We start from the raw sequence: 26611 nt of genomic DNA on the forward strand, positions 1-26611 counted from the left end.
ACTTCTTTATCAGCCTGAGCCTTTGAGCTACACCCCCCCCACACTAACATTGTCACCACTAGAGACAGTGCTCTTAGGGAATGTTTTCTTGCATGACTTCCAGTTAGAGAATTGGGTTCACCAGGGAGGGCCCTGACCCACTGCTCTCTCCTCTCTGGGCTGGGATCCCATGCTAATCCTGCTTGGTTTAGTCATGCATTCTGTTAGGGCTCTAGGTAATGGGACAATGTTGAGGAGAGGGTTGTTTTATGGCTTTAGTTGTCCATCTCTCCTGGCTCTGTTGTGCCAAGAAGCCTTAGTTTCCATGATATGCCTTGATCAGGGGTGCAAAGTGTTTGCCAGGCAGTGATGAATTCCCCCCGCCCCTTCCGAATCTTTCAGTGCCATCGTTTCCCTGAAGCACCATGCTCTGTCCCAGGATTTCCTAATTCCTTGGATGGGAAAGCACTAACCTTTTGGAAATGGGAATGAAATTTCCTGTAGCCTGGCTGATTTATGTGGCCAGGGCAGAGGAACCTCTCTGTCCACTGTAAATAATCTTGGCCTGCCAAGTGCTTTGATAACTAGGGTCCCTGTCTCCTGGGGCTGTCCTTGTGCATCAGCTGTTCAAGAAGAGGCCAACTTTGGTTGTGGATGGCGCAGAGGAGCAGCTGGAGGCCAGAATGGCTTTCAAATGTTAGGCTGACTTCCTGTGTTCCTTTTCCCCTCCAATCTATGACCCTCTTCTGAATTCTCTCTCTTCCCCTCCTTCTCTATCTCACAACCCCTTTCCCCACCCCCATCTTTTTCTCTCTTCCATCAGTCACACCCTCTCATCCACAAGGGGCTTTGGAGTCCGGATGCCTGGGTTCTAATCCCAGCTATGCCACTGACTTTCTGTATGATTTAGGGCAAGTAACTTCACCTCTCTGAGCCCTGTAAAATGGGGGTAAGTTCTGCACCTCCTTCCCAGGAAGCATGTGAGCTGTAATTCATTACTGTCTGGGAGATGCCTTGATCTCCTTGGATGGAAAGTGCTAAAGATGTGCAAGTTATGACCATTTCTTTTCTCTTCTGCATCTGCTAGCCAGTCCTCTGTTAGTACCTCTTGGCTCCTCCCCCTGTGTGGTACCCTGGTTAGGCGCTATCTGGCACTCTGGAATGAAGAACTAATTTGAGGAATTCTCCTCTGTGCGGAGAGTTAAATCTCAGGAATTCTGCCTTACAGATGTTGACAGCTGCACCCCTGGGGAGGGTGGGGAGAGAAGCTTACCTCATCGCAGCTCTGCTTTTTAGTCCAGGCGTCTCCAGGCCACTTTCCCTTGACGATGCTTCGGTAATGGAATTTCAGGGGGCAGGGGGCTGTTTGAGCTGTGATTGTTGCTAACCTTCACAAACAAGTCTAGTAGGGCCCCTAGGATCCTCCTGCTTGTGTCAGTGGAGGGAGAGGTACAGCAATGCTCTGTGAGGAAGGGGCAGTGGCTTCCAGTGTGCAGTCAGTAGGGTGATCAGATGTCCCAATTTTATAGGGACAGTCCCGATATTCAGGGCTTTTTCTTATATAGGCGCCTATTACCCCCACCCCCGTCCCGATTTTTCACATTTGCTTTCTGGTCACCCTCGCAGTCAGCACATCTGCTTATGCTGCTGCTCCATGGATCCAGGTTTGAATGGGATCCCTTCTGGGCTGCTGTTTTGAAGAGCATGGGGCGCTCTGTTGATGTCTCAATGCATCCGGCTTGGCTGAGAAGAAATTTTCTGTAGAGAGTTTGTTGAAAAGTTTGGGGCTGAGGTAAAAAGAGAGTATCATTCTTTTTTCTTCTTTCTAGGGAGGTGTTCTTTCTCTTTCACTTCATCACAGCTCCATCTGCTGTCTCATTCGCACCTGGAAGAGCCTCCCATCTAACTTACACCAAATCCGCCTACCATTTTAAAAACAAGAAATCAAACCTCTAGTAGAGTCACTGTGCTGTATCTACCTGCACATTACCTGTCGCTGTAGCTCTGTCCTAGACTCACATGGGCCTTTGGAGAGTGAGCCCCTTAGTATGTCTTGCTGATAGTGCATGCGACCAATAATTGCGTGTTTTTTAGAATTCTTAAAGATCCCGTCTTTTTAGCAGGCATTTTCCCTTCAGCAAACCCCCCTTCCAGCGTCAGGCATCAGCTAAAGTGGATGGATATAAACTCCAGAAAGTGGAACTGACCAGCCTAATTCCTCTGCCCAAGCTGCCTATAGGGCAAAAAGTAAACAAACAGCATACATGATGCAAAGTAAATGATTGATTGATTGGGCATTTCTGTGGCACCAATCAGCACAGATGTAAAGTTGTTTGACTCATTTAAAATGTTGTTTTCGGTTAAAAAAACAAACAAACAAACAAAAAGGTAAGGAAAATTTTATTTATTATGTCTGTCATTTTTATTTTGACCATGCCCTTTTAAATTCCCCAACAGCTTTTCCTGGAACCTCCCCCCGTAGGAACAATTCCAGAACATTAAGCTAGACAGCATGAGGGCTATTTGTAACAGAAGCTTGCTGCTTTCCAGGCTTCTGTGCCATTAAAGAGCAATTTGCTTTGAGAGTGACTCTGTAAAACTGGCATAATGGGGTTCCGTGTTTTGTCTCTGTGACTCAGAACACATATGGCCAGTTCACAAGTAAAACATTATTTTTTTTTTAACTGGCAGTCCTGCAAACTCAGCCTGGGATCTGAGAGTCAAGCTGGGCTCTTTTCTTCTCATACATCATCACCAATAAAAAAAAGTCCCGTGCCAAGTGATGCCCGCAGTGAAACTTGTGCAATCTGATAGCCTTCAGTGGCGGTGCACAGGTGTAGGGCATGGGAATTTAGTAAGTAACTCTCATGATGATGCACAAGTATGAACGGAACCCTTCGCTATGCTGGCTCTGCAGGGGTAATGGCGGGGGGGGGGGGAGTAAAAACTTATTTTTGTTCTTTATATCAGCAGTTCTGACTAAACATCCCCAGGGAGCAGGTCTGTTGAGTAAGGAGATGTCATGTCTATAGAGACAATCTTCAGCATAGAACTGTGCATTAATGTTTGCCTAATACTTTGAAGATGAAAAATTCCTGGAATAGCTAATTATTCTGATTCCATCTAGATCTCTCCAGTCTTTTCTCTGCTGTGGGGACTAGTTACGCTACTCAGAGTCCTCTGCAAACAGCGACTTGAAGACCATTTTGCATTAATTAACCTATTTACAAAACATTTTAAACTGCAATAATTAACACAAAGAAAACTGCAATTACTTGGTTTCCTTTTCATTATAATTCTCCTAAGTAAATGAGTCCCTCTCCCATTCTACTCTCTTGTTCACCTAGCGAGGGTCATCTTTCCTGCCATACAGCACATCTGTATTTCGTGTGGCATCTTCCTTACAGATTTTACAGAGAAACTGTGAGAGGGAGAAAAAGAGAGATCTTAAGAGATGGAGAGTCAACAGGAGGAAGAAGTACAGGGAGGCCGGCACAGATGTCAGTAATTTCAAGGGAGGAGGCGCTCTCTCCAGCAATGCATGATTGATCCCGCAAATTCTATCCATGCTTTGGCTAATTATTCTACCCTAAATTGAGAGTGGCTGTTTTAGGGCCCAAATTTCCTATGTGGCTCGACACAGAAACTCAGTGAAATATAAAACACTGGCTATATAGGCACTTTGAAAGGGAAATGGACCCTCAGGGAAGTGGCATGGTGCAGTGAGTGACCCAACCTGACACCAGATTGCAGGGGAGTGCAATGGGCAAAAATTGGTCTAGAAATGATTGATTCTCCACACATACACGCCTTTAACCACCTTGTCCTCTTCCTTTCATTCTTACTTAGCACATAAATTCCAGAGATTTTAATCTGCTCTCAAACCCCGAGATGAGAATAAAATACCCCGTGTAGGAGGAAAGAATTAATTTGAATTCATCGCTGGAGAGAGTTGGGAGCGTGTGTGATGCGGGGCAGGGGTCCTCTTCCTTTATATAGTTCTCCACACCCCAGATTCTCCATGGGGGTGGGTTAGATGAAGGGAATGTGGGAGACAATACAGTTCTACATTCACAACCTGTGACCTCAGCCTCTGCCCTAGTAGTAAAAATGCCAACCATCTGGTCCGTGGGCCATTCCTTGGCAGCAAGAAGCGGGTAAGAAGCTCAGTGGCGGAAGCGAAATGTACCAGCTCGGCACTTTCCAGGCAGCGGACTTTATAAATGGAGCGTCCCCATAGGGGAACCGAACAGAGGTGCCATCCCGTTGGGTGAAAGCGACAGGATCGCTCCTGCTGCTCCCGCTCTACGAACCAGGAGCTTGAGGGGCTGCGGAGATGCTGGAGATGGGGTGTGTTGAGCAGTGGTGGCAGAGGGAACGGAGGAAGCAAGGACTGCTGGGCTAGAGGCAGGTCGGGTACGCGCAGGTCAATGCAGAAGAAGCTGGAGTGAAAGAAGACGACAAAGGGATGGGTCAGGCGCTGGCTTGCTCGCAGGGAGGTCAGTACCGATGGGTTGGGGGACAGGCAAGCTCTGTCCTGTCCACATACAGGATGCTCTAGAAAGGGCTGCTGGATGTGCTTCTGTGCACAAACAGGAGCCAGGAGCGTGGGGAAGAGTGGCCACCCCAGAGCCAGATTTGGGGCCCAGGAATCCCCTGGCCAAGGAGGAAGGCTGAACCCAATTTGTAGGAGAGTCTCAAATTTCTCATGGGACCATGGGGTCTGCCACAGTCTGAGAGAGTGAGGGGATTTGGGGGCTTATATCCATCCCTCCCTGCAGCCACGGATGGTCCGTAGGGAGCGATTAGAGAAATTAAGCATTGTCCTGCAGGCACAGGTAAGCTGCTATGGAAAGAAATTGAGGGTCTAGATCAGGCAGTGACCAGAGTGGGGCCTGTAGGGCGAGCTTGGTGTGTGATTGCTCTGCTTTGCTCAACTGAAGAGGTAAAAATTCAGCCTCGCTTCTCAATGTTCTCTCTAAGATACAGGCAAGGCAGGGACTGTGGTGTCTCCGGGGAACCCTGACAAGGTGGGGTATTTCCTCTGGCAACTAGCGGGTTCTTTTAATTCTTCAGACCAGTCACTGACCTCTTTCTATATCCCTCTGTCTAACCGTGCTTGCTGTATCATTGATCTGACTGTGCAAAGGTGGCAGGTGTGTTCTCCAGGGCTAACAGATGGGTCAGGCAGCATGTGTACAAAATGCTAGCTGCACCCCAGCTGTTCTCCCACAGACCTGAGTGTTCCCAGAGTTTCTCATCAGAGGGCTGCATGTGTGATCCCTGTCTCAGCTGATGCTCCTCTCTCCTGCTCCAGTGGGACGAGTTCTCCCATGCAGCCTGCATTCATCATGCAGTGAGCAGTGGTTGTGGGAGTTCTGCGCTGACCGTCTACTCTTCTCTCTACAGAGCTCCTGGGATCAGCCAAGCGACTGAATGTGAATTACCAGGACGTGGACGGGTGAGTGTTTCCTGAATCTTCTCATTCAGTCTCAGTAATATGTTGGCGTGAGCCGGTGGTGCCTCTGGGCTGCTAGCATCCTAGGCTGTGGGTTTAGGGTTGGTTTAACAGTAAGAGGACAGTTGGTGGGTTTGATGTAGTGTGTCCTCTTGACCAGAGATGCCTATTCTATATATTACTGACCAGAGATGCCCATTCTATATATTCGCCAGCATGTTAAAACCTCCTCCCTGCTTTGGAGAACTTTCCAGGACCAGAGATGGGCGCAGTATGGTGCCTGCCAGGAGCAGAGCATTTGGGGTAAAAGCCACTCATGGAGCCTGGCGGAACTGGCACCGGAGCCCATTAGGAGGAGTGTTAATTCACAGTGCTCCCCTTCTCCTTGTATGTGTTCTATAGGCTCCCTTGGAAATTACTCTCTAGCCCAACCCGTTATTTACATTCCACCCCCTCTCCAAAATCTTCTGTTAAAGGACCAGCTGAGCTTGCTAAATCACAACATACCTGCCTATCTCACCACTTACGAAATCCAAGCACTTCTCAGAAATGATACTGAGTGAAGAAAACCACAAACGTTACACAGTCAATGTAATATAAACACACTGTTCTTATCAAATGTAAAGATATTTCATCCCCACCTTAATTCTTAATTCTGGTGGCAGTTTTTTATGTATTATATTTGTTACTTAATTTCGGTACCTACACGTTTTCTTTTAAGCGTTAAATGGGAAACATTGTCAGTTAGAGCGTTTAGCGATGGACCACTAGGATTTTTTGGTAAAGTACTTAGGATGGCTGTTCCTTGAGAATGAGATAGATGAATAGGAAAAGTGTAACGAGAAATGGTAAGTTATTGATTTTTTTTGGTAAAGATGTAGGCAAGGTTGATCAATCTGTGTCAGACCCATTATGAATGTCCAGAGGAATGTTCCCTTTTCCAGAAGGGTTTTGTGTGATTGTTTTGAAATTGCTGATGAAAGAATCATATTTCTTTTGGGTCAGAGAGAAGGTGGAGATGGTATGAGGAGTCGTGCATTTCATCAGACTTGATAAGAAGAGTGTGTGTGTTCTGCTAGGAAAGCAGCATAAGGTTTTACGGCACCCTTAACTATACACTTCCTGGCTTGGGGTTTGTAAACGTTGGGGGAAGTGAGGGTTTATTTAGCAACCCTTAAGCTGGTTTTTGAAACAAAGATGTGTTGACTTTGGAATTTCCCAGGTTTTTCAGTTTTGCCTTCCTCCTTCCCTTCCTTCTTACTTTTAAATGGAGACAAAGGTTTTGAATTTGACCTCAGTGAGATGGCCAGATCACTCGATTGTTAAGGAGTGAACAGTGCTGGCCAACACAGTAGAAGCTCCAGTGGGGGCCTGCTGTGGTCAGGACACACCTGCAGAGATGCCCATTCACTAGGTAGCTAAGCTAGCCCTCCGCGGCGTGGCCTGTCTGGACTCTGATTACAAGTGAAAGTTGCTTAGAGCTCAGCAAATGTGAGTGTCCGAGCCAGGACTAGAACCCATTTCTTTGGATTCCACCGCTAGCACCTCCTAGCCAAGTCGTCAGACCACTGTGGCCCCGGCTGTCAGGGCACTCGCTCTCTCTCTGGGCCCTGTTCCCTCCGAGACATTCCTATGGATAACGAGACCATGCAGTGACCAGAGGGGGTATTTCAGAATATTAGGAGATCTAACTCCTGTACCTGACATGAGCCAGCCACTACGGTTATGTCTACACAGCCTGTGGCAGCGAGCCTCTCAGCCCGGGTCCACAGATTCAAGCAGCGGGGCTCACGCTAGTGCTGTGCAGACAGTGCTTTGAAGTTGCGGCTCAGGCTTTGGAGCCTAGGGACGGGTGAGCTTCTGAGCCTGAGCGTCCGCTTGAGCCACAACTTCAAAGTGCTGTCTGCACAGCTATGTTGAGAGTGCTAGCATGAACCGGGCTGGGAGGCTTGCTGCGCCGTGTTGTGTAGACGTACCGCATGTGCCTGGGGTGAGGAAGGAGCTTCCCCGTGGGCCGGTTACCCCAGGGTTTTTTGCCCCTTCATCTGAAGCGCCTGCTGCTGGCTCCTGTTAGAAACAGGGTCCTGGACTAGCGGGGCCCCTGGGCTGCCCTGCTGCGGGAGTAGCTCTGGGATGAGATGCACACAAGCTCCTGCGGTGCACGGGGCCGCCCCAAGTGAGCTCACCTGCTCTTCGAACCTCGCAGGGGAAAGTTCCGTGCCAGCCCCAGAGCGTTAAGGGAGCGAAGCTCTGAATTCCCATGCCGCTCCCCATGGGCGCTGAGCCTCCCTTGCTCAGACACAGCCCTTCACATGAATGAAGCAGCCCGGAGCAGGGGGAGCGCAGGGGAAGGAGGGAGTGCTCTAGACAAACAGGCCTCTTTCACAGCCCTGGAACACAGGGCTCATTCATTCTAGCTGGCCTCACACACTCTGCCATGGGCTTCTGACAAGGGGAGAGCCAGCCATGCTGGCAGTGAGACTGCAACCGTGGGGGGGCAGAGCAGGAGGGGTTAGGCCAAGAGGGAAGTGGGAAGGATGGACAGACGGGGACACACACACCCCGAGAATCGCCTGGAAAACCTGTCCCCTGGCCAAACCCCTCAAGTGCTGGATTTTCTGCCTGCTTGTCCTGCTGCTGGCCAGAGAGCAAAGCTGGCCCCAGCTGGACTCTTCTAATTGCCCCAGCCTAGCTTGTTCCCTCCCTCCGTCCGTCTGTAGAGGGCAGAGGCAGTGTTCGGGGAAGGGGCGCTCCCACAATAAGACAACTCCTCAGCACCTACTGCACACAGACCTCTTCCCTCACAGGTCCCTTGAAAACAGCCGTGAACCCGGGGGATGCAAGGAGGTGTTTTCTCCCCATTTTGCTGTCAGGAAAACCGAGACTCTGAGAGGCAATTTGCCCAAGGCTCAGTGTCAGGGCCGACAGGAGACGGACAGAGTTTGAGCACAGCAGCAGGACCTCTGCCAGTGTGCTACGCAGAGAGGGTGCTCTGACCGAGGACGCCTCCGAGACAGGGATTTGGAAGCAGGTGCTTCCCAGGGCGAGGGATTGCTAGGAGTTTAGTGAGAGTTGGGCTGGGTCAGGCTGGGCAGCTGTAAATAGAAACAGATGGGGAGGGTGGAGAGAGAAAGCACTGCGTGGATTGCCTTGGACTGGGAGAGCTTTTCCAGTGGAAAATGTGAGGGGGGCAGGATATAGTTTGACATATAGGATCAGGTCAGTCCCATCTAACTCAAGGCATTTGGCAGAGCGTGTTCTGGCCTTGTGGAGAAGCTGCATCCCCTCTCAGGAGCTGTGCACTATGGGCCTTGGTCTAAACTGTTCACAGACAGCAGCAGGAGAGGTGGTGGAGTAAGAGAGTGAGGCCTGGCTGGTGTCACCAGCCATGTAGCGAGTGTGCCAGGTCTCAGCACCTCTCCCTCAAGCGTCTGGTGCCGGCTTGCTTTGGGGTCTCACCACCAAGTCTCCAGGAGCCAGTGTGAGATGATTGCGGGGGGAAGAGTCCTGCCAGCTACGTCGTGCCAAACTCCTCCATGGCAGAGCCCTGCTGAACTCAATGGCTTTACACCAGAGACCTGGTGTATGTAATAAGTGGAGGCTGATGGAGAACTGGGGTTTGCCCCTGTTCTAGCAGCAATGTGGCCAGGAACTGTGGGAGTGCCTGAGCTGTGGAGCAGCCTAGACCGAGACCAGCTGCCTGGAATTGGAAAATGCAGGCGCAGTGGGAAATCGGCTCTAGCCACTTTGCATTTGGAGAGAGGAGAGAAATGGCCCCCTTTGCCCTTGTGCAGGGCTGGGCTGGGCTGGGCTTCCAGGGCGTGGAGCCACAGAGTTGGCTGCTTCTGAGCCCCTTGTCTTTTGCTGTTCTCAGGTTCTCAGCACTGCACCATGCGGCCCTGGGCGGGAGCCTGGAGCTCATCTCCCTGCTGCTGGAGGCACAGGCCACTGTTGACATAAAGGATAGCAATGGTAAGCAGCTGGCTCACCTCCGATTGGGGCCCCTAACTGCCCTCCCTGCTGCTCCCCCGTACCTCCAGGAGGGGACAGTGTGTCTGCCAGCCTACCTCTTCCCCCTCACTCCCCGTGACTGGGAGCACCCGTCTGCCTGCGTCAGGTGGAGGTGCCCTCTTCCCCCCACCATCCTGAGGGAGCAGTGCACCTGGGACCCCTCCCATGGGGCAAAGCGCCCGCTGCAGGCCCTGCTTTGACCTCTTTGCTGCGGTGAGCGGGATTGGGAGATGGCAGCCGTAGAGTCATCTCCAGCTCCTCACCCTGGGGAGCTCCATTCACATTGAGCTGGGGGGCTGATCTGGAGCCTCAGAAGGGGTCAGTGTGGTGCTCGACCCTCACGGGGAGCTCAGCTCCTGGGCTTCGTGAGGCCTAGCTCCTGCCAGCTGCCACCCCGGGGCTCCCACATCGCTAGCGTCGGTGTCGTGCTGAGAGGTGGCCCCTCTTGGCCTCCTCCTGATCTTGCTTCCCCGCAGGGATGCGCCCGCTGCACTATGCTGCCTGGCAGGGGAGGGTGGAGCCAGTCCACCTGCTGCTGCGGGCAGCCGCCTCGGTCAACATGGCATCACTGGACGGGCAGATCCCGCTGCATCTGTCTGCGCAGTACGGGCACTACGAGGTGGTGAGTAAGGGAGCCTGGGGAGAGAGGTGACAGAGGCTGTGGGAGCCCAGGTGCCCTCAGCAGCACGTGCGCCAGGTCCCGAATCTCCTGGTGCCTCTCACCCGCATTTGCACCGGCCTACTGGTTTGCAGTGTGGTGACATCGTGTCAGTTAGTGGTGACGTAGCATTGGGCTGCCTCCAGGCTTCGGCCTGTGATCCTCTTGCCTCACAAGAGACCCAGACTCAGCGTCCGGCGTGACTGCTTCCTCCCGGGCTTGGGCGGGAGGGACAATCTTTTTGGGGAGGCCCTCGTGCCACTTTCCCACAAACCACCCTGGAGGGGACTCGGCCCAGCAGTCCTGCCTGGGAGGGGAGATGCAGGCAGGGGGCGGTGGAAATGGGGAAAGGGAGCAGGCCTTTCAGAAGGGGACAGGGTGCTCTTTGACACAGGCACCAGAGAGCACCCCTTAGGCTGCTGTCCCAGCAGGGCTCTGTCCAAGGGAGGGGTGGAGGTAGGAGCCGTAGGGAGAGGGGAACAGTTGAATGAGGGTGTCAGGAGGCTGCTTGCTGGATGGGGCATGATCACCAGCCTGCCTGCATTGCTCCCTTACATGTCTGTTACTCCTCCGCAGTCAGAAATGCTGCTCCAGCACCAGTCCAACCCGTGTCTCATCAATAAGGCGAAGAAAACCCCCCTGGACCTGGCCTGTGAATTTGGCCGGCTTAAGGTAAAGGCCGCAGCCTGCCTGCAAACTGCGCCGTCCTGACTGAGGCATTGTATTAGGGCCCATGTCTCTTCCCCTTCACAATAACAATACTACAGGGAACTGGCCAATGCACCACTGCCCTCCACTGGATGGGATCAGAATTCCTTGGTGCATGTCGTAGGCCCTCTGGTGCTAGCCACTGATGGAGGTTCTCCCTTAGCGTCATGTCTTGGGACAGGAAAATCTGGGTTCTCTCCCTGCTGTGGCTGTGAAGCTCAGTGTGACGGCCAGTGCTCTGTTCTTCGATAGCTCCTTCCACCCCAAGGGGTTTTACAAACAGCACGTCCTCCCCTGTGCTGAGGGAGGAGAGTGTCATTAGCTCCGTTTTACCCACCTACAGAGAGGGGCCAGTGAGCAGAGCCTGGACAGAACCCGAGTCTGCAATGAGCCAGTGCAGAGCCCGGATAGAACCTGAGTCCTCTGCTCCCCAACCCCCATCTTTACTCTGCTCCCATTTAAGTCCAGGCTGGTGGCGACCAGACAGGCTGAGCCTTCCTAATCTCCACAGGCGCTGAGGGGGCAGGCTCTGCACAGCTGTGTTTGCAGGCCTGAGATTCCAACCTGGCAGGGCTCGAGGGATTCCTGTCGCGGCTGCTCGGGACAGGTGCACAGGCTGCTCTGCATTGCTGGGGCGGGAAGCTCCCCCCACCCTGAGGGAGCTCAGCAAGCCTACAGAAACGCACCCGTGCCATTCGCTGCTGCAAGGGGGCCTGGCCAGTGCAGCCAGCCCAATGGAGCAGCCACGGACTGTTTTGCTCTCACCATGGGGGCTGCAGGGGGCCGTCTTCATTTCTGTAGTTATAAATAATGCAGTAAAAACAACCCCGCTCCAGGCATCTGGGCTGCCCCAAGATACCAACAATTCCCCTTCTGTGTGGGCGTCTCTGGCGGGCCAGGCCAGTGCACACTTGGGACCCGGAATCCCTGGCCTTTGGGCTACTGTCTGAAAGGGGGTATCATGGGGAAAGCAATTCCTGTCTGTGGTGACTGCTAGGGGCTTCCCGGGATAGCTGGGCCCTGCCCTTCTCTGATCCCCACCCACTGAGGCTCTCTAAGCACTGGCCATGCATGTGGGGCTGGATCTGGGAGGGGATCCTACCCTTTGGAATGGGGCCACCGGAGCAATCCACCGGCTGCTGCAGGGCTCCTGGGGAGGGTGGCGGGGGACATGGTGTTCATGTGCTCTCCTTTCCACGCTCCCCATCGTTCACCCACCTCTCACCCACCCTAGGTTGCCCAGTTGCTGCTGAACAGCCACATGTGTGTTGCGCTCCTGGAGGGACAGTCCAAAGACACGAGTGACCCCAACTACACCACCCCTCTGCACCTGGCAGCCAAGAACGGGCACAAGGAGATAATCAGGTAACGCACAGCACTGCAGCCACTGGCCTCGCCCTGCCCCAGGCCTGCCTGCCGGGAGCGTCCTAATCTGCACAGGCCCGTAGCAGCGCCACTGCCAATGCACAGGCCAGACCCCTCCTGCCGCTCGATTCCCAGAGATCCCCACATGCTGCCCTTCGCATGCCCCACTCCCAGCCTTGGCGCTCTTTTTCCATGGGGCTTCGGGCCTTCTACCCTAGAGCCCCGGCTGCCTGGCTCTCCCCAGCCCTGCCCCAGACCCCCTGTCCATCACTGGTCCCATTGGCTGCCTGGCTCTCCCCAGCCCTGCCCCAGACCCCCTGTCCATCACTGGTCCCATTGGCTGCCTGGCTCCCCCCAGCCTGTCCCAGACCCCCTGTCCATCACTGGCTGCCTGGCTCCCCCCAGCCCTGCCTCAGACCCCCCCTGTCCATCACTGGTCCCATTGGCTGCCTGGCTCCCCCTAGCCCTACCTCAGACCCCCTGTCCATCACTGGCTGCCTGACTCCGCCCAGCCCTGCCCCAGACCCCCCTGTCCATCACTGGTCCCACTGGCTCCCTCCAGTTCTCACCCTATGCAGTTGGAATTGACATTTGGCTTTGGTATCCAGTGAACCCAACCACCTCATGATTTTACCCTGGCTGAGACAGAGATTTACCCTGCCCCACCCCAAGCCCTGGCTCTGCCTGCTGCCCAGCCTCACTGCCCACCCTGTCCTCCTGGCTCATAGTGCCCACTTGCTCCTTCTGAACCACCACGGCTTATTCCCCCCACCCCGCCCCCAGGCAGCTGCTGAAAGCTGGGATTGAGATCAACAGGCAGACGAAGACGGGCACAGCCCTGCACGAGGCAGCGCTCTACGGCAAGACGGAGGTGGTGCGCCTGTTGCTGGAGGTGAGCTGCAGGCCCTCGCAGGTAGGAAGGGGAGCGGTCCCTCAGCTACCAAGTCTGCAGCCCTTAGGAGAGCGATCCACTATAAGAGTCAGTAGCTGGAGACCGGGGGAGAGAGACGGTGGCTCAGTGGGGGAGGAAAGGTGTGGCCCAGGGCTTGGTACTGAGGGGCAGGGGAAGATGCAGCCTGTGGCCTGACTGCAGTGGCTGGTGGGGGTGAGAACTGGAACGAGATTAACAGGGCAAGAGACAGAACCTCCCTCCGTCAGTGCAGCTTCTGGGACTCGTTCCTGTCCTGGCTCTGCTCCCACTTCCTCTTAGGTCCCCAATCTGCCAGTGATAGCTGGTGAGAAAAGATGGGCCCCCTGCTCCCCCAGAAGGGGTCTGGGTCTGCTGCACAGGAGATGCTGACCTGCCTGTAGGCAGCCTCCCCAGCAGCACTTCTAGTGTGAGCCTTGGCTGCCCAATGGCCCTGGCACTGATGGGGTCTCTGCTGGCTCCCCCACGGCAGGGTGGCGTAGACGTGAACATCCGAAACACCTACAACCAGACGGCCCTGGACATCGTGAACCAGTTCACCACCTCGCACGCCAGCAAGGACATCAAGCAACTGCTGAGAGGTGAGCTGGGTCTAAGCGTAACGCTGGGCTCTGTTCCACGTGCTCTGGAATCCCATGGGCAGAACCAGGAACCCTGCTGTGGGGAGTTGAGTGCCCGGCTCTCACCTGGCATTGGCAGGGAGAAAGCCTTTCTATGGGGGCATGTGTGGCAACATCCCAGTCCGCCTCCAAACAGGCCCTCAGCTAACCTGAGTGGTCAGGCGAGGGGCTTCAATACCTTCTACGCAGGCACTGGGGTGCCAGCTTTGGGGGTGCAGCAGGGACCGAGTTCCTGGCCGTGCTATTAATGTTCTCTATCTCTCCCCCCTTCTCTTTTCCTGTCCCCTGCCCTGTTCTCCTGCCCCGTCCCCACGCTTCTCCCATGCTCTTTCTTCCCCCTTTCCCTTCTCTTCAGAGGCATCAGGAATCCTGAAAGTCCGAGCTTTAAAGGATTTCTGGAACCTCCACGATCCGACCGCTCTCAACATCCGGGCAGGAGATATCATCACGGTGAGCAATCACCTGCAGCTGTGCAGAGACCATGGCTAATAAACACTGGAGTAGCTGGGAGCTTCCCCACAGCCAGGGACCTTGCGTGTTCCCTGCAGCACCTCTTGCTGGGCGTGGCTGGGAGCTCCCCCACAGCCAGGGACCTTGCACATTCCCTACAGCACCTCCTGCTGGGTGTGGCTGGGAGCTGCCCATAGGCAGGGACCCTGCGTGTTCCCTACAGCACCTCCTGCTGGGCCTGGCTGGGAGCTGCCCTCAGCCAGGGTTCCTGTATTATGCCATGCCCTGGCTCCTGCTGGTGCTGGGACACCCGTAAGGAGTCTCGCGCTCAGGGGCCTAACACTCTCATGCCCGCTGCCTCCCACAGGTCCTGGAGCAGCACTCCGACGGGCGCTGGAAGGGGCACATCCACGACACTCAGAAAGGCACCGATCGGGTCGGCTACTTCCCTCCCTCCATCGTCGAGGTCATCAGCAAGCGGACAGGTCAGTAACACACGCACCGCCCGGAGGGGGGGGGGTAATCTCTGGACTTCTCCCACCCTCACTACAACCCACCCGCTCCCTGGACCCAGCCCCCACCCCAGCAGCCAGGGGGAAGTGGCAGCGGTGTGGCTCTCTGGCTGACAGCACCCCCTCTGGCCTGGAGGACTGGGGGCTGGTAGCACAGCAGAGGTGGACAGTGGCTGCAGATGGGCTCAGGTGAGCTGCTCCCAGCTAGGGACTGGGAATCAGATGCCCCTTTGTTTACAGGGGGAATAAGTCTGGTGTCAGCGCACTCCCTGTGGAGATTGGGTCCAAGTCCCTGCAGCGGCCCACAACTCATCCTAGCACTGGGGCAGCAGAGGTTGCTGCGGCTCTGGATGGTGGAGCTGAGGGGGTCCCTAGGCATCAGGTCTGGGCTGAGGTGTGGCTGTGGGGGGAGCTCAGGACTGACAAGCTGGGGTGCAGGGGCAGGGAGGAGTTAGCAGAGCTGGGTATCCTGGGGCCCAGGCCTGGCCTAAGTATTAATATCTGTTCCTAGTGCACTGAGACAGGAATGATGGAGCCAGGCCCCGTTCGCAGGGCCAGGGAAACTCGGGTACAGTCCTGGCTCTGCCCCGGGTTTGCCAGCTGCACGCTCACCCACATGAGCCCTTCCTCTGCAGGGCCCCCCCAGAGGCACAGTGCTGGGGGTATTTCCGGACCCTGCTATGACTGATGCTGCCCTCTCCCCTTCCACACACTCTGCTCTTACACGAGTGTTTTGTCTTTAAATGCAGGCATGACTCTTCCCCGCATGGTGCCTGCACACCAGCGCCAGGGCATTGCCGCCCCTCCCGGCGGGCTGCAGCCACTCCCAGGTGATGCTCTGCAGCAGGCACCCTACGGCCACCTCACCTTAACCAGGACGGCCCCGGGGCCTGAGAACTCAGGTCGGGGTCGCTGCTGGGGAGGGCTGGACAGGGGCTAGCATCAGGGAGCCCTTCCCATCGCCATCCCGCCCAAGAGACGGAGAAAATCCCCTTCTGGCTCCAAGCGGGAGATTGGAGCAAAGCAGCAGCCTCAGAGAAACCACAGCTCAGGGGACTGTAGAGGTCATTGACCCATAGATACCCCACATCCAGCCACACACCTGCCATGGCTGCACCCCCTTTCCAGCCCTTTCTCTAGAAACGGGATTGTCCTGTGGCGCTAAGAAGGGTGAAGCTGAGTGATTCTCTGGGGGTCTTGTGGAGGTTGGGCCCCGTGCCAGTGGCAGGCAGCAGAGTCTGGACAGTGCGCCTCTGCCAAAGCATGTGGGTCTCTGCACAGGGAACGCCATGCCCTGTGCAGGTGCCAGTTCTCTTCCTCTGGTCCCACAGCATCCTCTCGCGGCAGCTTAGTCCAGGCCCGGCCCCAGCGCCAAGGGGATACGGGGATTGGGAGGTGCCAGCCCCAGGGCGTCAGGCTCCTTCTCCAGCACTCAGTTACATGGGCCCCGATGCCTCTTCTCTCTCCATAACAGCAGGAGACAGGAACAGCGTGGGCAGTGAAGGCAGCATTGGCAGCATTCGCAGTGCCGGCAGCGGGCAGAGCACTGAGGGCACCAACGGGCAGGGCACCAGTATCCTCATCGAGAATGCCACGGTAGGAGGGCAGATACAGGGGGCCCGCTGCTCTGTGTCTAGGGAGCAGGGCAAGTCTCACAGGAAGTTATGGTCCAAGGGGGACTGAGTCCACCAGAACCCCAGGGCTACCCTCAACTCCCCCCTCGGCTTTCTGAACCTTGATTGCCTAGAGCTGCCCCTTGCAGTCCCATGGGGTCATACTGACTCAGGACCCTACTGTATTCCACCCCTGCCCATTCTCCTTCTAACCCACCCTCTCCACCAGTGACTTGGACGTCCCAACCCAGTTTCTCTGAGCCGACGGCTTCGGGGTGGTAGCAACATACTGAGCGTCGGGGAATGTGTGTCTATTGCACATTCTTGTGTCTGAACTGGCGAGACCCTTGCAAGGCCAGAATTGCTAAAACCACCCAGATGGAGAGGAGCCTTCGGAAATGCAGCCCTGCCCCACGGATGCACAGGGTTTGAGACCATCTCTGACCCAGCCAGGGGCAGTTACTGCAGTGAGGGGTGTGCACATTACAAACCCATCTGCAGCCGTCACTGTGCCAGGCGTACAGAGCCAAATGAGCTCAGGGAGGATCTCCCTCAGACTGGAGTAGTAGAGCCTTTATCCTCTAGCTGTAGCCCCCAAAGAGGCTCCTGGCCACAGTTGACTGCATAGGTTCCCAGGACCCTGTTCTCCTGGTGCAGGATACACAGACCTCCTGTCAAGAACGAGGCCCCGGGGCAGGGTTCTTACCACAGGCTGTGCAAGGCAGTCCCAGTGCTGTCACGCCTGTGCCATCCCTTCCTCTCTGCCGCTGTGTGAGAATTGCTCAGGGGCTGACCCAACAGACCCAGTGCGAAGTCTCAAGTCCAGACCCACCATATCAGACCCTTCTGATTGTCTCTTCTCTCTTATGAAGCCACTTCCCCCTGGTGGTGAGGACCTACAACAGCACCTCTTAGGATCAAATAGCCAGAATGGGCAGCTGAACTCCCTGACAGGTAAGCAAAGAGATTGCAGGAAGAAACACGGGCGGTGTCTTGGAGCAAGTCAGAGCCACCCTCTGTCCCCCACTGCCCTTAGAGCTCCGTGCCTGTGTACCAGGCTCACCGCCCCCAGCAGACACTCTCAGGCCTTTCTTGGCAAGACAAAGCCCGAGCATGTCCCACTACTGCAGGGGATGGCACTGTGTTGACACTGGAGGGTGCCTACAGCTCGTTCTAGACTATGTTTTTCCTTTTACAATAAAATTGTGGCGGAAGGGAGGGGAAGGGTCTGGTCTATGGTTAAGTACAGGAGCAGGGATCAGGATATCTGAGTTCTGTTCCCAGCTCTACCGTAATCGTGCTGTAAGACTATAAGTCACATGTCTATGAGCTTCCCCCTCTATAAAATGTGGGAGAGATTTGCCTTTCTGCCTCCCAGGGTGTAAGGATAGTGCTGTGGCCCCCTCCCCCCAGTGAGATGGCTACAGGAATGCTGTTATCCCTCTTAACACTGAGTCACTGTTTGCATTTGGTATTTTCTGTCCTTAGACAGAAAATGCAGGGGGCTGAGGAGAGCTCAGGAGGGTTTGCAGAATGCCCCCTTGCTGCTGGTCCATGGCCCACTTCCTCTCCAGTAGTGGGGGATGGGAGGGAATACTTTCCCTGCTCTGCTCCCAGCCTGCTCAGGGATGGTATCAGCTGCAAGAGACAAATTGTGTTTTGAGAGCAGACAAACCAGGCTGCTGTGCTCACGGCGTGGGGTCAGAGCTGGGTGAAGGCTCCAGCTCTCTGACGTGCTTTGGAGGAGCTGGAAGCAGAGAGGGCTTTGAAGAGGGGATAAGACATCAGGCTGCAGCACAGGGCTGGCAAGCAGGACACCTGGGGTCTCTGCTCTGCCGCTGGCTCACTGGGTGACCTTGTTAACATCCCTGCCTTCCTCAGTGCAGCAGGGCTGAGAGTCCTGCCTCAGCAGAGGGTTAATGAGTTGTGGAGCAAGGTGCTCTGAACTATTCACACTACAGGGCAAAATGTTCAGCTCCTCACAGTCTCTCTGTGCAATGGAGTCTCATCCTCTGGCCCATTCCAGTAACTACCCCCACCCCCTCTCTGCTCAGGAACCCTTGGGCGCCAGAACCTGGCCAACTGTAACGCCAGCAACAGGATCTTCTCTCACCAATACCTCCGCCCTGAACAGCTCCTGGAGGGAAAGGTACCTGGGCCCCTGAGATGGGCGTCAATGCTACAGATGGGGGTGACTGTTTTAGAGCAGGGATACAGGCCTGGCCACTCCCTGGGTTCACATTTTAAGCAGCTGCTACCTTTGACCTACTGGCATGGGGGAAGCTATGGTGAAATGGCCACCTCTCAGCTGAGCCTCACCCTCCCTCCACAGGCACAGGTAGCAGCAGGGGCTGAAGAACACTACGGAGCATGGGGGCAGAGAAGCAGGTCTGGTATGATCCAGCTCTTTCAGGATGCTCTTGCCCTATTCCTTTTATTCCAGCCAGTTTGACAGTACAGGGGTGGGAGTCAGTGACCAATGCCCTGTCCCAAGGGGACGTGCTGCATTACACAGAGCAGCCTGGACTGTTTCTGCCCCTGGCCCATGCAGCCACCATCATGAGCTGTTCTGTCTCGGCTTCTCTCTCCAGGATGCAGAAGCCATTTACAACTGGCTGAGTGAGTTCCAGCTGGAGTTCTACACGGCCAACTTCCTCAATGCTGGCTATGACGTCCCCACCATCAGCCGCATGACCCCAGAGGTAAGGTCAGGTGGGTTCAGGGACTACTGGTGAGAGCCTGGCCACAAGGAATAGGGCAGTGCCAGGGTCCAAAGGCAGGGCCCAGCCCCTGCTGCTCGCCTTTTCCAGTGACTGGCACCACACCGTAGACTCTGGCTGGTGGAGGGTCCCAGCCACTCCCTCTCTCTAGCTGGTATTTCTAGAGCATCCATTGCTCTAGTACAAGCACTAACCAGTGCATCGCCGAGGCATTCCCTCCCTACTGCAGGGGGAGCTGCTGACTCCTTGCACTACATCAGCTAACTTTTCAGCATCCCCATTAATGAAGGGCAACCGCTGTGTTTGTTTTAGGACCTAACAGCCATTGGGGTGACTAAGCCGGGGCACAGAAAGAAAATCTCCACTGAGATTGGACAGCTCAGCATTGCAGAGTGGCTGCCCAATTACATTCCTGTGAGTACTGGGGGCATGTCTTGTCCTTTGCACCAGCACTATGGGTGCCCTGAGGGTTTTCAGCCACATGCTGGGCTCTGTGCACTTTTCCTTGGGGTTGGGGGCTGGCACCAGTTCCCACTGTGTGTTCATGAGGCACCAGGCCCAGCAGACTCAAGTGAAGGTTTTAATGAGAGTCCACAGTGGGTCATACAGTGAGCCACAGAGGGACGAGAGAAGAAACAGGGCAGAGCCATCCATTGCTCTAGTGCTAATGAAATTGTCCCTGTTGCTGTTCTCTGTAGGCCGACCTGATGGAGTGGCTGAGTGCCATTGGGCTGCCCCAGTACCATAAGAAACTGGTGAGCAATGGCTATGACTCCATCAGCATCGTAACAGACCTGACATGGGAGGACCTGCAGGAGATTGGCATCAACAAGCTGGGTGAGTTGCTGGGAAATGCTCAGCAGCCATGAGGGTGGAAAGCAGCTAAATGTGTCAGTCAGATGTAGAATGGTGGAGCCTCTGGCTAAAATCCAGCCCATACCATGGTAACTGCAAGGTCTGAAGTCATCCTGTGTGCAAAGGTCTCGGTGTAATAGCTAGTGCTCAAGGGTCCACAGCATTAAAACCACAATTGTCCTTCCTGTGGGCCATGGAAACTGAACTCTTCTTTCACTCCTGTGCCGTCTGCAGGCCACCAGAAGAAGATCATGCTGGCTGTCAAGAAGCTGACAGACATCCGCAAGAACTTGAACCAAGCCGAAACCAATCCGGCAAGACGCAAAATCCCTGGGGCCCTGGACATAGTCACCATTGAGTCTGTTGAGAATGGAGAGTCCCAGTCTCCGCACACGCCCAAGATGATCACCTTCCAGGACAGCGAGCTGAGCTATGAGCTCCAAACAGCCATGTCCAACAGCTGCCAGGAAACGCTGCCCATGAAGAACACTCAGGGGATGTCACGGAGTCAGGAGAGCATTGGAGTCCGCTCCAGGGGGTCAGGGCATTCTCAGGACAACATGTTATCCAGGACCATCCTCTCCAGCCATTCCCAGGAGAGCCTGGGCAGCGGCAGCAGCAGCAGCAGCAGCGGGCACTCTTCCACACAGCCCCGGCAGAAGGAGAACGCTAGCATTCTGCCAGGGAGACCTAACCAAGATAATTACGGGAAGGTTATTACCCAGCTGACCGCCCAAGAGGGACTGAATGGCTACTCCAATGGGTGTGGGGGAAGCCCTCTGAAAGAGAGGAACCTCCCTGAAGGGACCGATCAGTACCAGCGGCCCGTGGCTCAGAAAGGCACCGTTCCACTGTTACAGCCATCCAACTCTCTACCAGCAGCAACCCCCTGCACCCCACCCCAGACGCCCAATAAGGGCACAGCACCCTATGTCTTCATGTATCCTCATATCTCCTTGAAATCCCCCAGTGTTCCTGAGCAGCCCAAGAACCCAGCGCACCTGTACCCCCAGTTCTCCTCTTCCCAGAGAAGCAATCTCCAGTCATCAGCTCAGAAAGCTTTCTCCTATCTCCATTCCCACTGCAGTGGCACGGAATCACCATACGTGTCTCCAAAGCCTGGTGCCACCCTGGACTCCTGGCAGGCTGGAGAACAGCAAAATGGAGACACCTTCAAGTACAAGAAGCGCTCTCATAGCCTGAACCGCTACGCTCTGTCGGATGGCGAGCATGAGAAGGAGGAGGTCCCCACTAGCACCCTAGGCTCCTACGCCACCCTCACCCGGCGCCCGGGACGGAGCCAAGTGCCACGCACCTATCTGCAGTCAGACACCAAGGTCGTTCGCAGCCAGTCCTTTGCCATCCGGGCAAAGAGGAAAGGGCCTCCACCCCCTCCGCCCAAGCGCCTGAGCTCTGTCTCCAGTGCCCAGGCTGTGGAGGCAGAAGCGGAGCAGGGTCTGGAATCGGAGAGAAGGCAGACTGCTGCCCAAGAGTCGGTGGATGTGGCTCCCTCACCATGGCTGGGCACCAGCGATGCAGGCAGCAGCCAAACAGTGACGAGCAAGGCTGCAGTGCTCGAGGTGTCCACTGTAGGTGGGAGTCCACCAAAGCCCCCAACTCCAGATCATCAGCTAGTTTCTAGAGCAGGCTCAGATGGTCAGCCCTGTGGAGCCAGGGTCTCTGAAGGCTCCTGCAGCACAAGGCTCTCAGATAATGAGAGAGATGCCTTTGAGAGCAACAGGCCCCGCCGACGCACGTTTAGTGAACCCAGCGTCACCACGACGGAGGCCTTGCAAAGCAGCCTAGAGGACGTCCAATCTGACACAGAGGACTGTGAGATCTCATCATCGTCCTCTCAGAACAGCTCCAGTGAGTGCATTCCATTTGCAGAAGAAGGCAACTTAACCATCAAACAGCGGCCAAAGCCTCCTGGGCACCACAAGGCAGAAGCTACCAGCCTGGACTCTGAGTCCAACCCCCCAACAGCTACCAGTATGGGGCCTCCCTGCTCTTCTGCTGGGAAGGAGCTGGGAGGAACCACAGCGAAAGAGTTGGAAGTGCTGGAATTCAACCTCACCGAGTCTGACACGGTGAAGCGGAGGCCCAGGTACAAGGAGAGAGAGCCACTACAGACTCTGCTAAAAGCGTTCAGCTTGGCTGGCCAGAGCCAGGCTCTTGTGAATCCGCCCCCACAATATGCACAGGCCCAAGCCGTAAGCATCATCGGCCCAGCGCCGGAGCCTGGGGGAAACGGAGACGTTTTTGATGACGACAGTGTGGAATTCAGAATTGCTGAGATTGAGAAGAGCATCCTGTCTCTGGAGAAGGGGATCAAAAAGCCTCCACTTTCTCTGAAATCAGCCAGCCCTGGGGAGCTGCATGGGGGTGCTGTCCTCCTGAGGACCTCCACTGTAGGGCCAGGTACATGCAACATATCGCTTGTGTTCAGAGTGAACTAAAAGCTCCTCCTCGGGGGGGAGGGAGGGTTTGTGTAGGAAGTACGGGGGGCGGGGGGGCAGCTGTCAGCTACACCCCTTCCTAGTATGTGCGTGTAGAGGCGCTTGCACATGCAGGGGTGAGAGATGGGCTTTGGCAGCAGAGGAGCTTACAGCGGCTTTGTCCTAGCTGGCTGGGCTAGGTGTCTCCTCTCCCAGAGCCAATGTACCCTGCATGGGGCCAGGACTGAACTAGGTTTTATCTGTTCCCTTCCAGATGCCTCAGCCAAGCACACGTCTGTTGCGTCTACAAAACTGGTATTTTCAGGGCCAAAAACGATTTATCAGCAAGTCCTGCAGCCCTCCCGGAATACCATTGCCCCCTGGGCAACTGCCGAGATGGCACCAGAGGTGGCAGGATCCACGGCTGCTGCCTGCCCGTCGAAGCTGGAGATTAGCAACAAGGCAGCCTTGAGCAGCGGGATGCCCATTTTTATGAAGCCTTTGAGTGCCGCTCCGGATCCAGCCCTGGCTCAGCAGAGACTGGAACAGACCAACTCTTCCCTGACAGCTGCGCTGCAGGCTGCTGAGAAAAAAATAACAGCCGAGGAGTTGGACAGGTGAGGGAACAGTCCTGGGGGGACAGCAGGGCTGAGTGGGTAAGTTATCCCTCAGCCACGTATTCCTCAAGAGTGCCTAGAAACACTGGGCCAGGTTCTTTCCCAACCTCCTCCACCGCTGGGCCAAGGGCCCATCAACCTCTGTCGCAGCACTGTTAAAACATGGTTCCATTGCGCGGTGGGGCCCATGCAGGCTAGCCCCGTTCCTGAGCTGTGCACAGGGCAAGGCTTGAGCAGTGGTTGGGTCCCACCTACCCCTTGGTTTGGGGGAGGCACTGGGGCCCCCTTGCACTGTTGGTGTCAGAGGGCACCAAGGCCTTCGCTTGTCACAGGGCCTTACCCATCCTGCCTTTTCTTTCTTTCCCTCTCAGTCACTACGGGGCTACGCACTCAGCTAATAACATCCTGGAAGACATCAGCAACATGTTCGATGTCCTGGCTGACCAGCTGGACGCCATGCTGGACTGAGACTCGGTCGCCTGCCACTCCTCCCCAGTTGCTGTGCTAAAGCCTGAAGGGGGATGGCCCTGAACTCTGCCCAGGGATCACTACAGCTGCTCTGATCTTTCTCCCTCCTGCACTTTAGGGCTTGGAGTGTGCACCTCCCTCACCTTTCCTGGCCCAGTCACAGCCCCAGGGAATTTCCCATATGTCCCTTTGCAGCTGCAGGAGACAAGCACAAGGAAGAGGCAACTACACCTTTTCGCCCTCAGCAGCGTTTGAGTGAGTGCAGTAACTCTCACTCCTGGGGGGCCAGCCTCCCCCAAGAAATGAGCTCCTCTTCCTCTGACCTCCACACAAAGCTTCCTCAGGGGCCTTCTCCTCACTAGCCCCAGTGCTGAGTCCTGCCTCTTATTATTTAAACCCTGCCAAAAGCATGTTGAGGGAGAGGACCTCCTTGGGCAGGCACAGCAGAGCCAAGCACTTAATGCGCAGCCCCGGCAGGGCCTGTCGGCTGCTGAAATAAGACGGGACTTGTTGCAGCTTGGCAGCTCTCTGGTGAGAAGAAACCTGCCTGCTTTATTTGGTGCTTTTTAAGCACGTCACTGTAAGGCAGCGTGTAATCCAAGTGGATTTAAATCCCCACAGCAATGCCCTCGGAGCCGCGCTGGCACGTCTGTACCCCATAAAGGAGCAAACAGGCTCAGCACTTCACAACAGCTTTGTCAGGAAATTAAGATCTACCTGACCCCCTCCCTAAGCTTCCTGCATGGATTCATTCCTGGTAAGTGGCTGCTAGCCAAAGACTGGGATGAGCATCTTTTGGGCTAGTCAGTGGCAGTCTGGCTGGAGCATATTGCCCTCTGCTGGCTCTGATTGTAAGAGATCCCTACCCACACCCTCTGCAGTATTGCATAGCCAGTCAGTTGGGCAGGAACAGGTTGTGTTTTTGTGGCAAACATGTTCTCTTCTTTCCATGTGACCACTCTAGGGAGGGAAATAGACCTGGAACAAGACTCAAAGCTGAGTTGGAAGCAAAGATTTTTTTTAAATGCTAGCAGCATTTGGGGACCTGTGAAGATGCTTCTTAACCCTACTAAACACTGACCAGCTTCTAGAAGAATGGAGCTAGAAACGACCTCACTGCACTAAGTTAGTTTTAGCTCCCTGACAGCTACTGTAAATAGAAGTTGGATTCACTCACCTCGACAGGGCTGAAGCAAAGGAACAGCAGCCTCAATTTTTTCATTCCTAGCAGCAGTTATAGATGGAGTGCTTTAAGAACAAATTTTTCTTGAAGGATCTGTATAGGGTCACCTGAAATGCCAAACTAATGAATGCACCAGAGCAATAAAAGGGAAAATTTGCACATTTTCTACTAAGGGGTCATTTGTTGCCAAAACCACCAAGCAAATCTAACTTTAAAAAATTAAAGCTAAATTATGAAGGTGACTGAAGGAAGCAGCAGCCTTCCTCATGCCCCAGGGAAATTTGCATTTCAAACTATTAGACTGTTTACGGCATCAACTCTCCATGCACTGGAAAGAGAACAGCCCCTTGTAAAAGCCACCCATCCCAGCCCATGTTTTTCTCAGCGACTTACTCATTCGTGTGGTAATAGTTTGTACCATGATCCCTACTGGCAGGAGATGGAATTCATGCCAATCAAGCTTTGTTTTCACATAGAAAGCAGTCAGGTGGCAAGGTCAGGCTGTAGATTTGACGCTAACCCATCTTGGCCCTAGCTAGTCAGTATCTTTGTACATTACGTTGCCTGAAATATGGCCCTGTGTGAAACGGCAAGTGCTACAAAAGTGAACTTTAAAACTAGCTGCAACCAGTGGCACTTTATAAAAAGGGTTTTCATGTCCCACAAGTTGACTTGGGACTAGTCCAACTTTTTCAATGTTGATAAACTGTAAATTTTTTTTTTAAAAGACAAAGTGTATATATTTTAAATGTGATTATATATTTACTAACCAGATTTCAAAGTGTCATTATCTAGGGACAGGGATAAGAGAGACACTGGGGTAGAACTGCATTACTCTGAGCCACCACAGGGGCAGCAGAATGCTGTTCTTATGGTCAATAACAGAATTACGTATTTGTTTTTCTCTCAGAGGAATGCTTATTTTTCAAGTTCTAGATCTTTATTTTAAAGATATTGTATGCTGTGTAAATTATGTATGGGCATGACTGTGTCTAACGAACCCCTGTTCTTTGCAGCCAGGGAGCTAGGGAAAAAATAGTCCACGTAATCGCCAGACTGACAGATTTTAAACCATCTGGACTGTTTGTGTTAATCATGCAGTTTGTTTTCCACTAACCTCAATTAAGACTTAATTCTATTAAACAGTGGGGCTTTTTTCCCGTTTGATAGTTCTGCCTAATTGACTCAGTTGTTTCTTTCGTGTTAATACCATTGTCCACTTGCTCTCCCTGAGGGTGTCTCCAGGGACAAAAATCCTACCATTGACTTCAGGGGGACTAAGATTTAGCCTTACAGGTTACCACTGTAGGGTGGTCAAAATTAAGGGAACTGATGGCACAGAGTAATGGTTAGAGCACTGGGCTGGAAGCCAGAACACCTGGCTTCTGTTCTTCCAATGTTGGCTTATCATGCAACAGTGAAACAAGTCACATCTTCTCAGGGCTTTAGCTACATTTTCAAGGCAAGAAAATACTTCCTCCCTAACCCATTTTGAGATCAATGTCCAGCATTGTTACAATGCTGCAGTCTTGCTGAGCAATGCATAGATGGTGGCACAAGCCCAACCCTGCTTGGTCTCTACTAATCCACTTTTCCCAGTGCCTGCTTGACTCAGCTCCAGCCAGTCCTTCACCTGCTCCCTCTTGACTCCAACATCACTAAAAATCCTCTTCTCTAGCACCTTTCACCCAGCACCAAAGTGCTTCAGCCATTAACTAAGCCTCACAACACAACAGCTGATTGCCCCAGTTCATTACTAGAGTAACTGATTACTGCAGCTGTAGTTGGTACAGTGCTCTGGGATCCCCTGGAACAAGAAATGCTAGGCAAATGGTTATTCTGCAGAACAGAGGTGCACAGATATGAAGCGATTTGCCCAAAGGCAAACTGAGTCAGCGGCAGAGCCGGGAATGGAAACCCAGTGTGCCAAGCTCCTTTGACCACCCTGCCTCCCACTACAAGATGAATCCGTTTCTCTGTGGGGACCAAGCTACGGAGCCCCTCAGCCAACTGAAAACAAGCTCCCTC

General features: G+C 54.2%; 1 protein-coding gene across 13 annotated transcripts in view; it reads left to right on the forward strand.

Annotated features, from left to right (window-relative positions):
• CASKIN2 (CASK interacting protein 2) overlaps positions 1 to 26074 on the forward strand; it is a 147985-nt gene extending 121911 nt beyond the window's left edge. For 9 of the 13 annotated variants that reach the window (XM_039500970.1, XM_039500964.1, XM_039500966.1 and 6 more), the window contains 19 exons: positions 5389 to 5440; positions 9312 to 9409; positions 9925 to 10070; positions 10683 to 10778; positions 12049 to 12179; positions 12963 to 13071; positions 13580 to 13688; positions 14083 to 14177; positions 14545 to 14662; positions 15439 to 15519; positions 16164 to 16285; positions 17175 to 17256; positions 18357 to 18451; positions 18894 to 19004; positions 19335 to 19436; positions 19721 to 19859; positions 20112 to 22298; positions 22590 to 22932; positions 23304 to 26074. In XM_039500970.1, the coding sequence (XP_039356904.1) occupies positions 5389 to 5440; positions 9312 to 9409; positions 9925 to 10070; positions 10683 to 10778; positions 12049 to 12179; positions 12963 to 13071; positions 13580 to 13688; positions 14083 to 14177; positions 14545 to 14662; positions 15439 to 15519; positions 16164 to 16285; positions 17175 to 17256; positions 18357 to 18451; positions 18894 to 19004; positions 19335 to 19436; positions 19721 to 19859; positions 20112 to 22298; positions 22590 to 22932; positions 23304 to 23400 (4313 nt within the window). In that variant the 3' untranslated portion in view covers positions 23401 to 26074. The remainder of the gene's footprint in view (positions 1 to 5388; positions 5441 to 9311; positions 9410 to 9924; positions 10071 to 10682; positions 10779 to 12048; positions 12180 to 12962; positions 13072 to 13579; positions 13689 to 14082; positions 14178 to 14544; positions 14663 to 15438; positions 15520 to 16163; positions 16286 to 17174; positions 17257 to 18356; positions 18452 to 18893; positions 19005 to 19334; positions 19437 to 19720; positions 19860 to 20111; positions 22299 to 22589; positions 22933 to 23303) is intronic. The other 4 variants (XR_005588371.1, XM_039500973.1, XM_039500972.1 and 1 more) reach the window with 4 other exon arrangements.
• The last annotated feature ends 537 nt before the right edge of the window (positions 26075 to 26611 follow it).

Source organism: Mauremys reevesii, linkage group 15, assembly GCF_016161935.1.
Source record: "Mauremys reevesii isolate NIE-2019 linkage group 15, ASM1616193v1, whole genome shotgun sequence".
NCBI classification, from domain to species: Eukaryota; Metazoa; Chordata; order Testudines; family Geoemydidae; genus Mauremys; species Mauremys reevesii.